This window comes from Molossus molossus, unplaced genomic scaffold (genome assembly GCF_014108415.1).
Source record: "Molossus molossus isolate mMolMol1 unplaced genomic scaffold, mMolMol1.p scaffold_m16_p_1, whole genome shotgun sequence".
NCBI classification, from domain to species: Eukaryota; Metazoa; Chordata; class Mammalia; order Chiroptera; family Molossidae; genus Molossus; species Molossus molossus.
This window is the reverse complement of record NW_023425344.1, coordinates 241,887,564-241,902,211: the sequence shown is the minus strand read 5'-3', so window position 1 is coordinate 241,902,211 and position 14,648 is coordinate 241,887,564. Positions and strand designations below refer to the sequence as shown.

The 14,648-nt window shown below is 39.7% G+C and overlaps 1 protein-coding gene across 1 annotated transcript in view; it reads left to right on the top strand.

Annotated features, from left to right (window-relative positions):
* UBR7 (ubiquitin protein ligase E3 component n-recognin 7) overlaps positions 1 to 14,648 on the top strand; it is a 19,540-nt gene extending 4,892 nt beyond the window's left edge. Inside the window, exons 4-11 of the mRNA XM_036251380.1 lie at positions 685 to 780; positions 3,527 to 3,580; positions 3,798 to 3,903; positions 5,464 to 5,672; positions 6,117 to 6,266; positions 6,867 to 7,029; positions 8,054 to 8,115; positions 14,556 to 14,648. Coding sequence (XP_036107273.1) covers positions 685 to 780; positions 3,527 to 3,580; positions 3,798 to 3,903; positions 5,464 to 5,672; positions 6,117 to 6,266; positions 6,867 to 7,029; positions 8,054 to 8,115; positions 14,556 to 14,648 — 933 coding nt within the window. The remainder of the gene's footprint in view (positions 1 to 684; positions 781 to 3,526; positions 3,581 to 3,797; positions 3,904 to 5,463; positions 5,673 to 6,116; positions 6,267 to 6,866; positions 7,030 to 8,053; positions 8,116 to 14,555) is intronic.

Below are 14,648 nucleotides of genomic sequence, written 5' to 3'. Positions count from 1 at the left end.
GGGGCCAAGCCTGCAACCTAGGTATGTACCCTTGATCTGGAATTGAACTTGAGACCCTTCTGTCCACAGGTCGGTGCTCTAACCATTGAGCAGCCCCAACCAGACTCTTGTCTGCTTTTTACTTTTACATCCTAATAACCTGGGGGCTTTGGCTATTACAGCTGGCTGTTAAGTACTTTGAAATTTTAGTAATGCCAGTTTACATAGGTTGCTAATTTTTTTAAAAGATTTTTTAAATTGATTTTTAGAGAGAGAGGAAAGGAGAGTGAGAGAGAAAGAGAAACATTGATGTGAGAGTGGACCATTGGTCGGTTTCTCCTGGATGTCCCCCACTGAGAATCGAACTGCAACCTGCCCATGTGCCCTGACCAGGAATTGAACCGGCAACCCCCAGTTGCACTAATGGTGCCCAACCAACTGAGCCACACCAGCCAGGGCTATAGGGTGATAATTAATACTTACGATTAACTTTTATTTCTGTGTTATCAAGTGGGTATATTCAGTTTCCTCCAGTTGCTTCAAAGAAGATAAATTATTTTTCCCTGTATCCTGGAAAAAGTATCCCTTTAATAGGAGTGAATTCTTTTTCTTTGTATATTTAATGTAGACATTTATTGAATGCAGAAATGTCATAGTGCATGAAATTATGGTTAAAATTAGTATATTGAAATTAATATCTTTCAGGACAAAGCAAAGATAAATTCTGGCAATAAGTATAATGACAACTTTTTTGGATTGTACTGCATTTGTAAGAGACCTTATCCCGATCCTGAAGATGAGGTAAGAATTGGAGGTTGTGGGACTATGTTATCTCTAGCCTTCATTCCTCAGGCTCTTGTCATATCTGGGCCTCTGCAGCTGTTCAAGGGGGAATTTGGAGATTGTAAAGGATTCTGGATTTATCCCTTTTGATGAATTTGGGCTGGATCAAAACTGGTACAGATCTCAACTATTCTTTTTTTTTTTTTTTTTTTTTTTTTTATCCTCACCCGAGGATATTTTTCCATTTTTTGTACAGATTGAGTGGGAGGGAGAGAGAGGAAGGGAGAGAGAGAGAGAAACATCGACGTGAAGGGACACATCGAGTGGCTGCCACCCGCACGACCAACCAGGGCCGGGGACAAACTGCAACCGAAGTACGTGCCCTTAGCGGGAACCGAACCCGGGTCTCTCCGGACCGCAGGCCGACGCTCTAACCGCTGAGCCAAACCGGCCAGGGCATCAACTATTCTTATTCTTACATCATAAGAATGAAATATTGAATGGACTTTCCCAAGGCCAGGACCTTACTCCTTCCTGTCCTTCTTTGCCTACCTGCCTGCTCTACTCTCCTGAATACTTTCTAAAAAAATGGCCTTCAATTTCTTGTCTTTCTGGAAGGAAAGAAATAGCATGTACAAATGATCCTCTTAAAATTTTTAATTAGAACCCTGGCCGGTTTTGCTCAGTGGTTAGAGCGTTGGCCTGCGGTCCAGAGAGACCCGGTTTCGGTTCCCGCTAAGGGCACGTACCTTGTACCTTGGTTGCAGTTTGTCCGCGGCCCTGGTTGGGGTCGTGCGGGAGGCAGCCACTTGATGTGTCCCTTTCACGTCGATGTTTCTCTCTCTCTCTTCCACTCTACCTGAACAAAAATGGAAAAATGTCCTCGGGTGAGGATAAAAAAAATATAAAAAAATTTTCAATTAGAAATACACACAAAAAGAGTTCTTCCTCACTCCTATACTGTCTTTCTCCCGGACATAATCACTATTAACAATTTTTTCAGTGTATATATTTTAGGCCTTTTTCTGTGCACATATAAGTGAGTGAATGTGTGTTTTACTTTGTAGTTTTCCTTTTCTTTTAACGAAAATAAAAATTTTATACATTCGCTTCTGCAACTTGCTTTTCTCATTTATCAATTTATCTTTGACAAGCCTTAGTTACCTAAATATTTTATAGCAGAATGGCGTGTTCTGTATTTTCATTATTATATAGAAAGTGGCAGTGAACACCATTATACAGTAATATAACTGAGTAAACTCCTGCAAGATTTATGTAGAATGGATACCTGGAGGTAGAATTGATGGATCAAAGGATATTTGTATTTAAAATTGTGATCATATCTGTGAAGAGTGTTCAGCTACCTACAGTATGTGATACTGGTTTTTCCCCAACACTGTTGTCATCCCTGCATATTATCAGTCTTTTACAATTTTGCCATCCTAATAGATAGAAGAACTATCTTTTGAAAATTTTCCTTTCCTTGATCATGAGTGAGGTTATGCATCTTTTGACGAGTTTATTGGAAATTTGTAATTAACCTTCTGTCTGAATTGTCCTTTCATATCTTTGGCCCGTATTGTCATTGGGTTAGATTTTGCTTATGTATTTACTGATTGAAAGTAGTCTTTTTGTAGTTAATGAAATTAGCTTTCTGCTGTCTTCCTTTCTCTTGTCTTGGAATTATAATTATTGAACCAAATTATTTAGAGGAAAAAATTAAATATATCTTTGAGTTAACAAAGATAAAACCTTAAAATTGGATATTTTAAGGTATGGGTTAAAGTGTTATAACACTTTTTTAAATTCAAAAGACAGAAAAAAATAAGATGATGAATAAATTGATCAAGGCAGCAGAAAGAATAAAACTGATTACATATATGGGTTCTTTTTCCTGTAAGAACCAGTAATGAAGAAAGGACATAATTACATTGGAATGTTAATCAGTAGCTATGAAAGCCTGGAAACAAAAGGAAAATTATTCTAAAAGTAGTTTATGCCCTATGATATATAACTTTCCTAGGCCAGGATTTATTCAAACTAGGGAAATTGTTTCAGTTTATATTAAAAGATTATAACATTTGCCCTGGCCAATTTGGCTCAGCAGTTAGAGCGTCTGCCCATGGACCAGAGAGACCCGGGTTTGGTTCCCACAAAGGGCATGTACCTCAGTTGCAGTTTGTCCCCTCCCCGGTTGGGGTTGTGTGGGTGACAACCAGTATTGCTGTGTCTCTCTCACATTGATGTTTCTCTCTCTCTCTTCCTCCCTCTCTCCTTCCTGCTCTATCTGAAGATGAATTCAAAAATGTCCTTGGGTGAGGATAAAAAAAAAAGAGAGAGAGATTGTAACATTTATTTTTCAGTGACTTGGCAGCATGATATGGTAAAAAGTCCCATTTGTCACATTCTGTATTGGTCAATTCATATTATTTCCCTGGGCCTGGGTTTGTGTTTATGTATAAAATGAGAATACATTACTTATAAAGGTTTGTGAGAGTCACGTATGAAGTCACTGATGTGGAAGTGCTGTGACAGTGGCTTGCGAAGTGCTCATTGCACTGTAACCCTTCTGTGCCACCAGTTTATGTACAATGAACTTCTCTCTGGCCCCTTGATCTGCAGTCTTTCACTCTCCCATTGGATATTTCTGTGGATAGTGATCTCACAGGTTTGGTAGAAAATTATTTAATATCAAATTTTACTGTGTGCCAGATTTACTTCCACGTCTCAGAATTCAGTGTAATCAAACTGCTTTCCATGTTAGATTCCCGATGAGATGATCCAGTGCGTGGTCTGTGAAGACTGGTTCCATGGAAGGGTAAGGAAATTTTTACCCTTTAAAGCCATTATCTGCACAAAAGGAGAAAAGGTCTTTTCTTTTTGAATTGTGTTATATTTTACATTATAGTTGCTCTTCTAAAAATATCCTATAAAGATATGATCACTGTAGTATTGCAGTATTTGTTTATAAAATAATGAGTATTTTGGACAACTTAGAGATCTCAAGAAAAATACTTAGTTTTCTGTATTCACAGCATCTTGGCGCCATTCCCCCCGAGAGTGGGGATTTCCAGGAGATGGTGTGCCAGGCCTGTATGAAGCGCTGCTCTTTCTTGTGGGCTTATGCTGCACAATTTGCAGGTAGGTGTCTCTGTGGAGTTGTTATGACACAAAGTTGTGCTTGTGAAATTTGTATGTTCGTTCCAGAATTTTTATCCCCCGTTTTTTTGGTTTTTTTTTTCGGTATGTGCCCCTAGCGGGAACCAAACCCGGGACTCTCTGGTCCACAGGCTGACGTTCCAACCGCTGAGCCAAACTGGCCAGGGCAGCACTTTTTTTTTTTTTTAATCCTCACCCGGGATATTCTTCCATTGACTTTCAGTTAGAGTGGGAGGGAGAAAGAGAGAAAAAAACATCAACATGAGAGGGACACATTGACTGGTTGCCTCCCACACGACCCCAACCAGGGCCAGGGATTGAATTGCAACTGAGTTGCAAGCCCTTGACCGAAATCAAACCCGAGACTCTTCAGTCCGAGAGCTGACGCTCTTAACTGCTGACCCAAACTGGCCAGGGCTTTAACACTATTACTAACTGGACTCTGAGGTATAGACAAAGAGTGTAAGATGTGTTCCTCCTTCACAAGGTACTTATTGGTTGATTAGGAGACTACCAAGAACAAATTTGTACTTAAATGGCATGATGCAGAGTATGCATGAGACTAGAATTAAAGAAACTGAAGGAAGCAGTTTTTGAATGGAACTTTGAAAGATAAAAAGAACCCAAATAAGTTGTTTTTTTTAAGTGTAAGATGTGCTGTTGATTGGGGAGGGGGTGGTAGGTATGTTATCTAGTGTTTTTATTGTACACTAAGAAATTGACCCAAAACAACTAATCAGCAATGAATAGTTTGAGGCATTGCATGTTTTATTTTATTGGTCATGCCATATGTATTATTTAGTTTTTTAAAGTGGCATGTATGGTATCTGCTGCTCTGGTCTCTTAATTTCTTGCCCATCTCACCTTAAGGGAACACTTCACTGATAAACCACAAACAGCAGCCATACCTAAGATCTTATCCTACACTTTTGATTTGTCTCAAATTTCTTAAACTTGATGCTCCCTGTTTTTGGTCATACTCTTCACAGCTCTCTCACTTTCCACTGGACCTGTATATATATTCATTGGGTTTGCTTAAGTGGTCTCCCCCCACTAGTTCATTTCCTTCCCTGTCAGCACATGCTTCATCTCCTATTACATTGAAATGCCATCATGTCCCATGAGCTCCCTCACAGTATTTCTGCCTCTATTCCTATCCTTTTTTATTCCTTCCCCATGAAGAAAAGCTGATTGTCTTTTCAAAACTGCCCTGTAACCTGTGTATGCAGTTAAATCTCTTACTATAGCCTCTTGCTTCTTGAGGTATACCATCTCTCATTAACATGTGTGGTATTTCCTTTCTCCTTTACATATAAAGTGCTTAAGTAGTGATTATATTTTTAAACAAACTGTTCAATTTTTTGAACTCTGGATTGGCACGCATAATCTAAAAAAAGTATTGATGTTTCCTTTCTCATTACTGCAGAGATTAAGACTGACTCTCCTTTTCTAGATTCTGAAATATTTTTTAAGCAGGTAAAGTGATTTTATTGTCTAATAGGTCTGTGGATCTGTGTTGTGTGTGTTTCATTGAACCAACAGTAACCAAAGTACCTGCTGAGGATGATGGGTTGGCGTTGAATGTTGATGGAATAAGTGATCAGGAAGTTATCAAACCTGAAAATGGAGATCATCAAGATAGTACCCTCAAAGAGGATGTTCCAGAACATGCAAAGGATGCTGTCAAGGAAGTTAAAGCAGAGCAGACTAATGAACCATGTACCAGCTCTAGTTCTGAATCTGATCTCCAGGTAACAGATGAAGTAGGAACCATAAAAGAAATAAAACTTAAGCCCTGGCTGGTTTGGCTCAGTGGTTAGAGCATCGGCCTGCAGTCCAGAGGGACCCAGGTTCGGTTCCCGCTAAAGGCACATACCTTGGTTGCAGTTTGGCCCCAGCCCTGGTTGGGTCGTGCAGGTGGCAACCACTTGATGTGTCCCTTTCACATCGATGTTTCTCTCTCTCTCTCTTCCTCTCTCTCCCTCCCACTCTATCTGAACAAAAAATGGAAAAATGTCCTTGGGTGAGGATTAAAAAAAAAAAGAAAGAAAGAAAACTTAAGCAAAATTAATTCTGTAAGCTTTATAGCTTTGGATCTCAATTGTGCACTTAGCCTAAAGAAATCTTCTTATAAATCTAAACAATGAAAACATGAAAGTTTAAAAAATACACTTCAAAACTTAATTTTATTTCAGACAGTATTTAAGAATCAACATCTCAACACAGAATCACAGTCTGGCTGCAAACTTCAGGAGCTTAAAGCTAAACATTTTATAAAGAAAGACTGTGCCACCTATTGGCCCCTGAACTGGCGTAGCAAGTTATGTACCTGCAAAGACTGTATGGTAAGTACCTGATCAAGTTCAGTGTCAGTATGTTTTATGGACTGATGCCTAAAATAACAATATCTGAAAACTATATTTATGAAATTAATGTTAGGAGTGTAGAGGAGTTTAAAACTTTTATTCATTTATTTGTTTGTTTTATTTATTTATTTTTCATCACCATTTATCCCCCCATACTCTCCTCCACCCAAAATTTTTATATTAAGCAAATTTATAAAATAGTATTTGTAATCTAAATGCTTGTGGAAGAAATGAAGAATTATGCATTTTTATTTGCTTCATTTTAGTGGGAAAATAGTAATTATTAGCTTTTTTTATATTGTAAAATTGCTTGGAAATACAAAGTGCTTGAGAGTCACAGTAAGTCAATCACCTTTAAGTAAAGATCTCTTAGACCATACAACGTCTACTAGGAAGTTGAGAGATTTCTAAAAGAGATGTGGGCAAAAAGAATAAATCACTCAAGCAACCCTGGGGGAAAAGGCTCAGGTTTTTCTGGCATTTGATCTAAAAAAACTAAATTTTTAGTGATCCTCATGAGGTTGACTTTCTGAGAATAATATGCTGTTCTAATGGGGAAACTGGTTTTATTTTTTAAAGAAAATGTATGGAGATCTAGATGTCCTCTTCCTGACAGATGAATATGACACAGTTCTGGCTTATGAAAACAAGGGCAAGGTTGACCAGGCAGCTGACAGGACAGACCCTTTAATGGACACCCTTAACAGCATGAACAGAGTCCAACAAGTGGAACTTATTTGTGGTAAATACTGTTTGAGTGTGAAAATTGATGAAGTTCATAAAGTTTTCTTCGCTATTGAAAAAAGAAAAAAAATACATACATATATATGGAAGATAACTAATTTAATAGAAAGGAAGTTTAAATTTGGAATTGTATAGTAGACCTCAACTATACTTGCTTAAGGGTAATGTTACTGAGCATTTAGTTGCTATTATCATTGAATCAGGGTTACATGCTAGAATAATTACATGCTGGAGAAACCACAGCATGTGCTATTTTGATGAAGGGTAGATGTGTGAGTAAAGAATATTGGAGAGTGCATTTCTTTTTTCATCCAATGAAAAATAAGTTTCATTGAGCATTACATGTCATGTTTTTTACAGTTCTTGAGGTTGCTTCAGTGGTTCACAGGAAACCACTAGAGTGGAAAATATCCCCAAACTCTTAATTGCAGGCTTTTACATTTTCCCCAGCAGGTCCCTCTTATTTTCGTGATTTCTATCCCAGCCAGTTTCTATGGAGATGCCACCACTTTTGTGCCCCTTTAATGGCATTGATATTTTCATTTTTTATTTGTAACTATTTGATTAAATTTCTTTTGACTTTATTAGACTAAAAGATTTTCAAGGATGGAGATTGCATTTAAATTATTTTTGTAGCCCTCAGGTGCTTCATTACATAATGCAAACTATTGAATGAGTGAACAAGTTTTAAAACTTAATATTTGACAAATCTGAGGTGATTTCAAATATTAGAATTCCAGAGAGATAGGAAACCCTTTTAAAAATCCGTAGCTAATCATTTTGGGAGTAAGGCTATCTCTGGTTTGGAGTTTTTTTGTGTTAATGAAAAAAGTATCACTTTTGATATCAAAATAAAGGAATTTAGGAGAAACTGGGAACATGTTTCTATGCAGATTTAAAGAAAAATAAAAACTATTAACTAAAAAATTTATTAACTAAAATTTATAGATATTCAAATAGTGGTAAAGAAATATTTTGTTTCTAAAAGCCAATGGCTTATCTATTTTGTTGTTTTGATTTAGAATATAATGACTTGAAGACTGAACTTAAAGACTATCTCAAGAGATTTGCTGATGAAGGCACGGTATGTTGAGTTAAAGAATTTTAATCATAGCCTTGTCTGTTTTGAATAAACTATTTTCTTTGATGAAAAAAATCATGCATCTTAAACTGGGCACTTGAGAGTTTAATGCAGGCAGAGCTAACAGAAATAAATAAGAGGTGGTGCGACACCCACAGACAAGCTGTACTGGGTGTCCATCATCCTGACTCTAGGCCAGAAGGAATGAGAGACGGAGCAGTCACACAGGATTTGGAGAGAGTAGTTGTAGCTTAGAAGACCATAGGATCAGACACACCGATTCTGACCTGACCTTCAAGCATGGATCCTTGAAGGAGGAAGAAAAAAGGACCAGGCAGGAAAAAATTAAAACTACTCCCTGTTTTTGGGATTCTGGGTTCTATAGTTTAGAGTAAAAACTTTATAATAATTAGGGCTAAAACATGTCTCTTGCCAGCAAGAAAATCTATATACTTGTAAGGGGGACCCCGACTCTATGTACAATGTGTAATGGTTTCAATAGCATTCCAGATGAATTTGCAAATATGTCCTAGCCCTTTACTATTCATATGTTTGTGGTGATTTTTTTTTTTTTAATCCTCACCCGAGGACATTTTTCCATTCTTTGTTCAGGTAGAGTGGGAGGGAGAGAGAGGAACAGAGAGAGAGAAACATCGACGTGAAAGGAACACATTGAGTGGCTGCCACCCGCACGACTGACCAGAGCCGGGGACAAACTGCAACCGAGGTACGCGCCCTTAGCGGGAACCGAACCCGGGTCTCTCAGGACCGCAGGTCGACGCTTTAACCGCTGAGCCAAACCAGCCAGGGCTGTTTGTGGTGATTTTTGTTTTCTAAAATACTTGTTCATCTTCTGAAGGCAGATATAAAACAAAATTTAACTTTTTTTTTTTTTTTTTTAATTTTTTTTTTTTTTTTATCCTCACCCGAGGATATTTTTCCATTTTTTTTGTTCAGATAGAGTGGGAGGGAGAGAGAGCGAGAAACATTGATGTGAAAGGGACACATCGAGTGGCTGCCACCCGCACGACCCAACCAGGGCCGGGGACAAACTGCAACCGAGGTACATGCCCTTAGCGGGAACCGAACCCGGGTCCCTGTGGACCGCAGGCCGACGCTCTAACCGCTGAGCCAAACCGGCCAGGGCCAAAATTTAACTTTTATGGCCTGAGGTTGTCCTTATGGACAGTAACTGTTCTGATAGATCCTCAGGAAGTGCCTTGAGCTTCGCTTTCTTAGAAGTCTCTGCCAGCTTACTTAGGTCGTTTTTTCTTTTCATGACCGTGAGGAGAACTTGTAGCTGCCTAGGTTTCTGGACAGAGTCATAGTGCTGCCTTGCTGCAAAGTGAATTGTAAACTCAGAAGTTAAAAGCGGCTTCACTGTTGCTATGTAGGACTTCCTGCTTCCCAACAGTTCTTAAAGTAGAGTTATTCTCCTTTTTTTTTGCTTTTTAACTTCTTTTATTCCTTTTTCAGATATTGATTTTTCAGTAACAACCTTTCAAGTTGGTTTTACAATACATAAAGTTAGGAAGAATTGGAGAACTAACTTTGCATATAGTATTAAAAATGGTATTTTGTGTCATAATTGAGTTTTACAAAGTTATTCTTATCTATGCAAAAGTTATCCTCTCGTTAATGTAGATTCGTGCTTCTCTTTACAGAACTAAGACTGTTCGTGGGTGGACTATTTTATTTATTTACTTTTTTGACAGTTTTACAGTTTATTTTATACATTAGAATAAAAGGAGAAGATGTAAGGAGGGTTACATTAGCTCCATTAGTGGTAGATTAGAGAGGCGGGAGAAAGCATAGTGGTGGGGGATCTTTGGGATTGAATGAAAAGCAAAATGGAGGGACATGTATTTCTTTTACATTGATGGGTATAGAACAGTTAACATTATAGTACACAGAGGTGGTGTGTGGGCAACTAGATAACAAGGTGGTCTCATGCTCTGGTGCCAGTGGTTGGGAAAGATTCCCCAGACATTTCAAAGGTATGCTATCGTAGATGAAAAAGACAGTAGACAGGGTTTGTTAAGGTTGATCTTTGTCAAGGAAGCTACAGGCGTAGGACATGACTACCCCCCCCCCCCCCATGACCTGCTTTTAGTTAGGAATTTTATGTGCAGACCATCCTGTGTGGTCTGAGTTTGTAAGGCACACCATGTGGCCCTCCCCTGAACTTCCTGGTTTAGTACATGGCCTCTTTTCATCCACAGCGTTCACATTGTTGTGTAAACTTCACCATCAGCCATCTCCAGAACTTCGCCATCTTCCCAAACAAATTCTGTCCCCATTAAACACTAACTTCCACCCACCTCTCTAAAGTCCTGACCCACCCTTCCACTTCCTATCTCTAGGAATTTGACAGCTCTAGAGACCTCATTCCTTTAAGTGGAATCACGCAGTATTTTTACTTTGGTGTCTGGCTTATTTTACTCAATATAATGTTCTTAAGGTTCATCCATGTTGTAGTGTGTGTAAGAGTTTCCTTTTTAAGATCAAGTATTATTTCACCATGTGGATGGATCACATTGTGTTCCTTCATGCTCCAGAGGTGTGTGGGTTGCAGTTGCATCCATCTTTTTGGCTCTTGTGACTAAAGCTGCTTTAGGCACTGGTGTGCAAATACGGGAATTCTGTTTTCAAATAATCCTTACACAGCATCTTATCTGACCCTCATCACCCCCATAGGAAAGGCAGAAATGATCAACCCTGGGGACACCTGACACAGGTGCTAATCTATGATCTCTTCACAGTGTGTGTAAGGTGCAGAGTTTAGAAACTGCTTAGTGATAGAAAATGTAAGCTTTTGTTACTGCAGCTCATGACAGGGTGACATCCCACCGCCAGGGAGTGAGAGACTAGGTCTGAAGCTAGTTTCCTCGGTTTAATTTAATGTGGGCCACCAGCTTCTCTTCTGTCTGATGCCTCTAGTTCTTTGTCCACCCTCCTGAGGGGCCTTTATCTTTCCGTGGGTTCTGTAGGAGTTATTTGTGAATTCCAAACACTAGTTTGTTGTGAGCTATGCGCCTGCAGGTATTTTCTCCCAGTTTGGTCTTGTCTCTCATTTTCTTTCTTTCCTTGGGCTCTAGCAGAGGGAGGGTGGACTGGACTGGAACTGTGTGAAGAGAGTCGGGGGTTCGTAGCCCTGGGGAGAGAGCTGGGAAGGAGGCCATCAGGAGTTTTATGGATGGAACTGTTTTAACTCTGCACCATTAGTGGACAGTTGAGGTCTTTCAGGTGTGTCCAAGCACGGGCTCTTGACTATGCTGAGGCTCTGCTCCTGTGCAGTGTGTGGTCCCAGTGCTCTTTGTCAGTGCTCTTTCACACACTCACTTAAAATCATGTAAAAGAATAAAATAGATATGTTGTCTTTTCCCATTCCCATTTGAAACAATTTTATTCAAAGTCTTCACATGTATCTGTAACATAGATCTTTATCACCAAAGTTACTCTTTATGAATCTTTCTAAGAGAGAATTTTCCAATTTGATGTGATGATTTAAAAAGACAGAAAACCCAGCTGGTGTGGCTCAGTGGCTGAGCATCAACCTATGCACCAAGAAGTCTCTGGTTCAATTCCTGGTCAGGGCACATGCCTGGGTTGTGGGCTCGATCCCCAGTGCGGGGCATGCAGGAGGCAGCTGATCAATGTTGATGCTTTTCTCTCATCAACGTTTCTATCTCTCCCTCTCTCTCTAAAAAGTCAATAAAAACATAAAAAATAAAATAAGAGGACCGAAAATACTATTTTTATATTATTTGTTTCATGACATTGCTAACTGAATCTTGACCAAACAAAATCCTTAAGTTGCTGTAAGAGTTACCTACTTTTGTTTTATTTGTCCACAGAAGATAATGCTAGAAAGTTCTAGATGTCCTCAGATGCCTCTTTTTAATGTTGTGTCTGACTATTTTAAAAACTACAAATTTTCTGATACCAACTAATCATTTGATTTATTATTGAAATCAGGTATTTTTTCTTTAACATTTCTGCTCTGCATATTGGCTGTGACTATGTAGGGATGTCCAGAAACTAAAAATTGCACACTAATGTGTGTGCTTTTAGGTCTCCGCCCACAATATCCTCGCAGGAGAAATGTTTTTCTTTTATTGCCTTTCAGTGTTAATGTTTGTGATCCAAGGTAAGGAGATATCCTTCCTACTGGAACTCCTACTTACTAACATTGTGTATGTGTAACTTTCCAGGCCATTTAGCCAGGTACTTTAGAGCTTTGAGCTGCAGTTATGTCTGAGTGTATTAGCCATCTAGATCTTGAACCTGTTTGGGGTTCCAGGTCCTCACCGATTGACCGGCAGTTTTACTCTTAGTGCTTGTGAAACTGGCGTGTCGGTACTGGTGTATGGTAGAGAGCCGGCAACAACCTTTCATTTAGAGGATTGATAAGTAGTGTTTTCCCCTAAACATACATTATTATTTTTAATTGATTTTAGAGAGAGGAAGAGAAAGAGAGAGAGAAATATCAATCGGTTGCCTCCTGTATGCACCCCGACTGGTGATCAAACCCACAACCTGCGTGTATGTGTCCTGACCTGGAATCAAACCCACCACAAAGCTTCAGGTGGCTTCAAGGCAGAGAGGACTGGACAGGTTTTCCAGTAAGATCATAAAAGACTTAAGTACCCAGGGCTCGGACCTCCTGAGCAGGTAGAAACCCCAGGCTAGATGCTGTTGTGGCTGCTGGGACAGACCAGTAAGGCAAGAGGAAGGGAAGAATGGGCACCTGTCTTAGCGCTGCTGCAGGTGTATGGGACAACGCTCTAAGCAGCTGAGCCCCGCTGGCCAGGGCATAGATCTCTCTCTTGTTTTTTTTTTTTAATTTTGTTTTTCTTTATTGATTTTAGAGAGAGAGGAAGGGAGAGGGAGAGAGAGATGGAAACATCAACAAGAGAGAACATCGACTGGACGCCTTCTGCACGCCCCCCACTGGGGATTTAGCCCACAACCTGAGCATGTGCCCTGACTAGGAATTGAACCAGCGACCTCTTGGAGCATGGATTGACGCTCAACCACTGAGCCACACCAGCCTGGCCAGGACATAGATATCTTATCTTACCCCAAGAAAGTTCTTCAAGTTAGCATTGCCATTTGTGTATGTTAGCAGCACTTACCCCTGGGGAGCAATAGAGGGATTTTCATTTTGTACACAAATGGTTGTCCTTTTTATCTTTCTCTTGCTCGCATGCATTCACTGCTTTTCCCTCCTCCATGCCCCTACCTTTGATCTTCATAAAAACAAGCATGTGTTATCTCTGTCATTAAAAAGTAATGAACAGAAAAACCCAGTAGTTAACAAATCTGTCTCTTGTGATGGCCCTTAGAAAGCTTTAGATCAGCCCTGGGCGGTTATCTCAGTGGTTAAAGCGACTCTCAGACCAAAGAGTCAAAGGTTTGATTCTGGTCAAAGGCACATACCTCAGTTGCAGTTTGTCCCCGGCCCTGGTCAGATCATGTGGGAGGTAGATGGTTGATGTGTCTCTCTCACGGTGATCTTTCTCTCTCTCCCCCCCTCTCCCTCCCACTCTATCTGATGATAAATGGAAAAATATCCTTGGGTGAGGATTGAAAAAAAAAAAAAGCTTTAGATCAGATCACTGGCAAGACTCACTCTTGGGGTGAGCAGGAACTTTATCTGGGCTGTTCTGGTTCACTTTTTATCCGTATTTTCTCCTTTGTCTTATTTTCTTTAAATATTTTATTTTTCTTACATCGTAAACATCTTTGTATCATGCTCCAATTCTTTTTCCAATCAAATGGAAGATAAAGTTCTCATTTTTATTGCATAAAATGGATATTCATTTACTAAGAGAAGTGCTTTTGTAGTGTTTGCCAATTACTTTTGTTTATATACAAGCATCTTTAATTTGGGACTCTTGAAGAGGGAAAAGTTTTTAGGTTCCTTTTTTCAGGAAAGAAGAAAGCCACAAATCTCAAAACAAAACACCTTTTTGTGGGTGCTTATGCAGAGCTGAAGGACATCCCCAGGAGACAGCTGTGGACGGGAGGGAGCAGTGGTCTAGGACCGTCTGGTTCTCAGTTTTTGTGCGGGCTCTGCCGCTCTTCTCGTTAGTATTTATTGAGAGTTGACTATGTGCTAGGAGTGTTCTACGGTCACTAGATCTCAGCTGCTCTTCAGAGACCCTGCCATGGGTGCTGCTTTGACCTCATCTTGTATGAGGAAACCGAGGGAGGCGGCGGAGCCCACGCTCGGCACCATACTCTGCCTTGCTGTGTGACTTGGAACAGGCCAGTCTCTCTGAGCCTAGATGAACTCCATAAAATGGAGATAGTATAATTTACTACCCATTAAAATAATTCTTATCAGCAACATTGTTTGACTTGCTTGTGAACGTAATGACCTGTTATTGCTGTTCTGTAATCAGTTCCCTTTCCTAATCTTGGCTTTTCATCAACAGGTTGTAAAGAGAGAGGACATCCAGCAGTTCTTTGAAGAGTTTCAGTCAAAAAAGAGAAGAAGAGTGGATGGGCTGCAGTATTACTGCAGCTAG